Below are 5,548 nucleotides of genomic sequence, written 5' to 3' on the forward strand. Positions count from 1 at the left end.
GTAAACGATTACGCAAGCTGTTTTCGTGATTTGGACACAAAGTTCAACAGAGGGAGCCCTTATTTTGTTCACAGAGGACCAAGGTATTAATTCTTGTTTTTATGAAGTGTTATTATGCTCTTATAGTGGATAACAATGTTGCTTTACTTGATGATGGAGACAAGAGAAAATTTTCAATAGTTCACCCAACTTCATTCATTCGAAGAAAGCATAAACACACTTTTAATGAAATATAAAAACAACATAACTTGAACATAGATTGTGGATGTCTACTGTGGTTCACACCGATATTGGGTAGTTAATATTGCAGCTACATCCATTAATGTGAACTTCTATTATGATATCATTGCAACGTTTGTCAACCTCAAAGACAACAACGTCTCCTTCCTTCAAACCATATTGGACGCAAAATTATTTTCAACCTTTTCCAAACTTTGTTGAATTCCGTGTCTGTGAAACCAAAACCCAAATATAAGAACCATCAACAATGACGAAAAAATAAATGGTGGGCAGGCTTCAACAGTGCCCACGAAGGATGCACAACACACCCATAATACCCAAGCCACCCACAACGCCTAACAGCTGTGAACGAGATTATGAGAGAAGGAGAGGACGAGAACCAGAGGACGAGAACCAGAGCACGAGAACGAGAGATGAAATCTGAAACTGTAGGGCGCCAAATCTGAAAATTCATTCTCTTGGCTTTTCCATTATGCTCCTCACTTAACTCAGAAAACCAATTTCATTTCATTAAAAAATCAGCCAATGCACAGAAGTCATGTGACGTCGTCAAAACCGTGTCAAAGAAACGGTGTTAACATATAATTTTCGAATCTGTTAAGCCCACGCTAATTTACTTTTACTTATCCTGACAAAAAAATAGAGTAATAATACCATGATACACTTTTACATTCATTTGACCGTATACAAGGATAAAATGGTCCAAAAAATATAAAGTTTTGTAGATTTTTAAGAAAAAAGAGAGTAAAAAGTAAATAAAGATAGTGTCAAATAAATGTAAAAACTTTAGATGTTTCAAAAATAATTTCTCAAAAATATTTTTATTTTGTGGGATAGTAGTTCGCACAAACTTTTAATAGTTTCTTATATTTATTTTTTGAGTTGGGTTGACCAATATTATTATTTAATTTTGGATAAAAAATTTGTATGAGTTTCAAGTGTTATCTAACTAAAAAATATGAACATGATTATTTCCTAGTCTTTCTTAAAAATTAATAAAGTATGAACGACAATAAAATATGAACCTAAATTATTTAAGACATAATTTCAACGTTTATCAATATGTCGGGATAGGTCAATATTTAACATTTATAATTTAAATTCGATTAAAATAATTAAATATAAATAATAATGTTGAGGAAAAAAAATATATATATATAAATAAAAATTAAACTAAATTGTAAAATGTGTGGGAAAAACTTACCATAAAAAAAATAGTTGCTCTAAAACAACTTGACAAAGAAATATCTTTCGATTTTTTCAACGGATTAATATTTTATATGATGTGACCGTACGGTACATATGAGAATGAATTTTATAAAGTTAATAGGTATTTATATACACACATGTGAACTTGACATTCAAAAAAACATACACAGTGGACCCAGCTCTAATCTATTAAGGGCAAAATGAAACAAATTATCATTAAGGCAAGTAAATGAATTTGAAAATATTATTAAACAAAGCTAAATTGAGAGTATTATATATGTAAATTAGAAAACAAAACTAAAACTAAAAGGAATGCAACTCCAACAATATTACTAATTAGTTCTCCGGCTTAATTTGTGTTAGCAGGTGGCTGAGAGCAGTTGTAAGGGCTGATTTTGACGTCAATGATGCTTGTAGTATTCCAACACCCTGCACCAACAATCCAACTTTACTTCCATAACATAATATTTACTAGTAATGATATCATGAGATACTTTTACATTCATTTGATATATAATACAAAAATAAAATAGTCTAAAAATTATAAAGTTTTATAGTTTTTAAAATAAGAAGTAAAAAATAAATAAAAATAATATCAAATAAATGTAAAATATTTAGGCGTATAAAAGAATCATTTCTCAATATTAAGAGATAATGTGATTATGTAAATATTGAAAAAAAACTTAACATGTATATAATTAACTATTTTTACTTTCCTACCTCCTTGATGCCAATGCTAAACTCTTTCTCTTCCAAGTCACTGAAGGGAATGCTCATAGTTGCAAGTAAAGATATAACAGAAGTTGACGTCATTGGCGTCACAACTAAATCATCTGTTACCATGTACACGGTGGGCCCTTTTACAATATTTTTACTATTTTCTTTAGGATCAACAAAATCCACATCTTTAAATCCTTGGAAACTATTTTCATGCTTCATAGTTAGATAATTGAAAAAACAAAAATATTTGGAGCCGAAAATTGGGAACAGCTTGTTGCTTACTAGGAACTGTGGGACAAGACAAGGTTCCACAAGCATATTCTTTAGATTATATGTTGTCCAATAATTTTGATCTAAATTAAGAATGCTGTTGTACATACAAGAAAAGCCCTCCATCAAATGTACCACTCCTCTTAAAGGAATTGTCAGCAAACTAAGAAGAAAGTCTACAAAATCTTCTTTTCCTTGAGCAAACACTATCTTCCCGTTTGATTTTCTCTGCACTATATTCACGTTGAGTTTGAAACTATCATTTTCATTCACATCAAAGGGAGGAAATTCAACTTTTCTATATTTTTCAATACTCGGTTTTGCTAAGAACACACTTGTCAGAGTTGCTGTTGAGATCAAACAACTTTTGAGCAGATCCATTACCTGTAAAAATTATAAACAGAAAATGGTAACAGCCATAAGTCCAAATCAGTCCACCTGGGTCATAAGCCTTACCATAATCACATAGGAAACTACGAAAACCAAAAGCAGTATAACATTTGTAAATAAAAGAAACCTGGTTTTTGGTTACAGTAACCGTCATTTTATTCACTGAAGACGGGCTTTCTACTCCACAACTTTTGAACAGATCAAAAAATGCATTCAATGAGTTTGGCACAACTTTCAAATCATCTGTGATTAAAAAAGTATCATCATCCTTAACAAAACCATCAAAGACAGAGAAACTTCCAAGAGAAATGGGTTTGTCCAACATGTACCCACATCTGCATCTTCTATTCTTGAACATGCTTATTAAGACCGGGCTTTTAAATCGACAATTGTCTAGGTTGGTACAAGCGAAGTACTCTGTGGGCTTTGTGTCGTCGATTTTCAGCTTCAGACTCTTGCAACAACGTTCCATTGAGTTCTTTGGTCGCAGTATCATTTGTTTGCACGAATCTGTACTAAGAAATTCTTTGTCTGGATTTTCCACACTCCGATAGAGTGAGGTAAGTGATCCAACTTCAATCGGTTGCATATTTGACTCCTCACGCACAAGTCTTATAATAGTTCCCAAAGGCAATGTGAGCAAGCTAATGAGAACATCTACAAAGTCCTTCTCGGCCTCTGCAAATACTACTTTGTTCCTTTCTTTGGTTACCACAAGCTTCAAGGAAATCTGCTGTTCAGGTTCGGTTGTGGCCATTGTGATCAACCAATAATGAAGTTTGTAGGAGAATAGTTTCTTTTCTTTCTTTTGAAAATATCTTTCTTGTGTTGGGAATATTTCTACGAAAATGTCAATTATTTATATAGAAATGTGACTCCCATTGATGAATTGTTTTGTGGCATGTGTGTCCGTTGGCTTTTCGATTGCGAGGTGCCATTTTTATGAGTCCCTTCGTAATGAAGGAGTTCGTGAAGATGGTGGATACAGATCGTTTCAACATCCTGGGAAAGGTAACATTCATAACTAATTGTTGATGAGATTTTGAGAGACACCGTATTAATGCTTTTATTCGATAGCGGTAATGATATTTTAATAACTTTTTTGAAAAGAAGATATGTGTCACTATTTTATTGGTTTGTTTGAATTTATTCTAAAAAAATATTTAAAACGACTAATTACAAACTGTCACATATGCGTTGTCAAAAAATTGTAAAAAAAAAATTGTTAAAAAGAATTTTTCTTATTTGATAACATTACAGCTACTACATTGATAAAGTAAAAGTAAGCAACTAATTTGAAAATTTATTAAAAAGGTTGTAGTACACATAAAATGAAATGGAGGAAGTATCACAGAATTAATCCCTAAAGAAACTTAAAAGGAATTACATTGAATTGTGAAACTATTTTGTTAGTCACTGTAACGTTTCAGAACCAATTTGACCCTAAATTGTATTTTTAGGACCAGTATGATTTCAAATTATAAAATTAAGAGACTAATTTGTATTTTTTTTAGGGTTAATACTCAACTTTGTCCCAAGTTTGGTTGACAAATCTCAATTTAGTCCCTCTTTAGAAAAGTGTTTGAAATTGATCCTTTTACTTTTAAATTTTTGAGTCAAAATAGTCCCTTCCGTTAAATAATGACAAACGGTGTTAAATTCTTTTTCTCTCTCTCCTCATTTTCTGTACATTGCAGGTTTTTGTCAGCATTTGCAGTATTTAATGATTATTATACTTTTTTCAAAAAAATTTAATATGATTAACAAAAAAATTTAATTTTTTAATGATTTTTTTGTTTTTGTTTAAATTTTATGATGTATATAACTAAATAATATTTTGTTTTTATGATGTATATAACTAAATAAAAAATAAAATTTAAACAAAAACAAAAAAAATCATTAAAAAATTAAATTTTTTATTTAATCATATTAAATTTTTATTGGGAAAAGTAGAATAATCATTAAATACTGCAAATGCTGACAAAAACTGCACAAAAAATGAGAAGAGAGAAAAAAAAAATTAACACCGTTTATCATTATTTAACGGAAGGGACTATTTTGACTTAAAAATTTAAAAGTAAGAACCAATTTCAAACACTTTTCTAAGGAGGGACTAAATTGAGATTTGCCAACCAAACTAGGGACAAAGTTGGGTATTAAACCTTTTTTTTACATACTAATATTTTAAATTAGACATTTAGTCCTTTCGATAATTAAATTGCTACTTGTTTTATTCCATTAATGTTTTTTGGTTTATGTGATAAAAGGCTATATATATGTCACCGGTAATCATGAAAAAGAGGTTGCTAAAGTTTGATTCCAACTTTCCATATTTTCATTTCTAATTATTTTAGTATTCAATTTTCTTGTCCATTAATCTTTACCTTTCAATTAATTCAATATATAAGAAAAATTATAGGGAAAACTATCAATTATGTTTTCAAAGTTTCATTCTCTTTCAAAAATTTAGTTCGTTAGAATATAAAAAATAATACCTTATTCATATTTACATACAAAGACAAAACTAAACTTAATTATAAAGTTATACATTATACAAACAAAGATAAAACTAGACTCAATTATTTGAATAAAAGTATTGATATCAGAATCTCAGAAGATTTTACATTAGTGGTGACCTCTACTACTCTACAAAGTCATTGTTAATGAGTCTCGTCATATCACACACAAGGTTAATCTCTTTTGTCTTTTAGGCTAAGAT

At 29.9% G+C, this 5,548-nt stretch overlaps 1 protein-coding gene across 1 annotated transcript; it reads right to left on the reverse strand.

The window, feature by feature from the left end:
• Positions 1-2,157: 2,157 nt before the first annotated feature.
• LOC106778997 lies at positions 2,158-3,586 on the reverse strand. The gene is made up of 3 exons (XM_014667009.1): positions 2,957-3,586; positions 2,575-2,823; positions 2,158-2,382 (listed from the first exon to the last, which is right to left on the reverse strand). The coding sequence occupies exons 1-3, from the start codon at positions 3,584-3,586 to the stop codon at positions 2,158-2,160; spliced, it is 1,104 nt and encodes a 367-aa protein (XP_014522495.1).
• Positions 3,587-5,548: the final 1,962 nt, after the last annotated feature.

Source organism: Vigna radiata, unplaced genomic scaffold, assembly GCF_000741045.1.
Source record: "Vigna radiata var. radiata cultivar VC1973A unplaced genomic scaffold, Vradiata_ver6 scaffold_292, whole genome shotgun sequence".
NCBI lineage: Eukaryota > Viridiplantae > Streptophyta > Magnoliopsida > Fabales > Fabaceae > Vigna > Vigna radiata.

Bases quoted from the DNA above. Each gene is read 5' to 3' on its own strand.
- LOC106778997 (XM_014667009.1), bottom strand. From the start codon at position 3,586: ATGGCCACAACCGAACCTGAACAGCAGATTTCCTTGAAGCTTGTGGTA. The intron at 2,824-2,956 runs GTTTCTTTTATT...TAATTTTTACAG, and splicing joins TTACTGTAACCAAAAACCAG to GTAATGGATCTGCTCAAAAG. The intron at 2,383-2,574 runs GTACATTTGATG...CTAACTATGAAG, and splicing joins CAATTCCTTTAAGAGGAGTG to CATGAAAATAGTTTCCAAGG.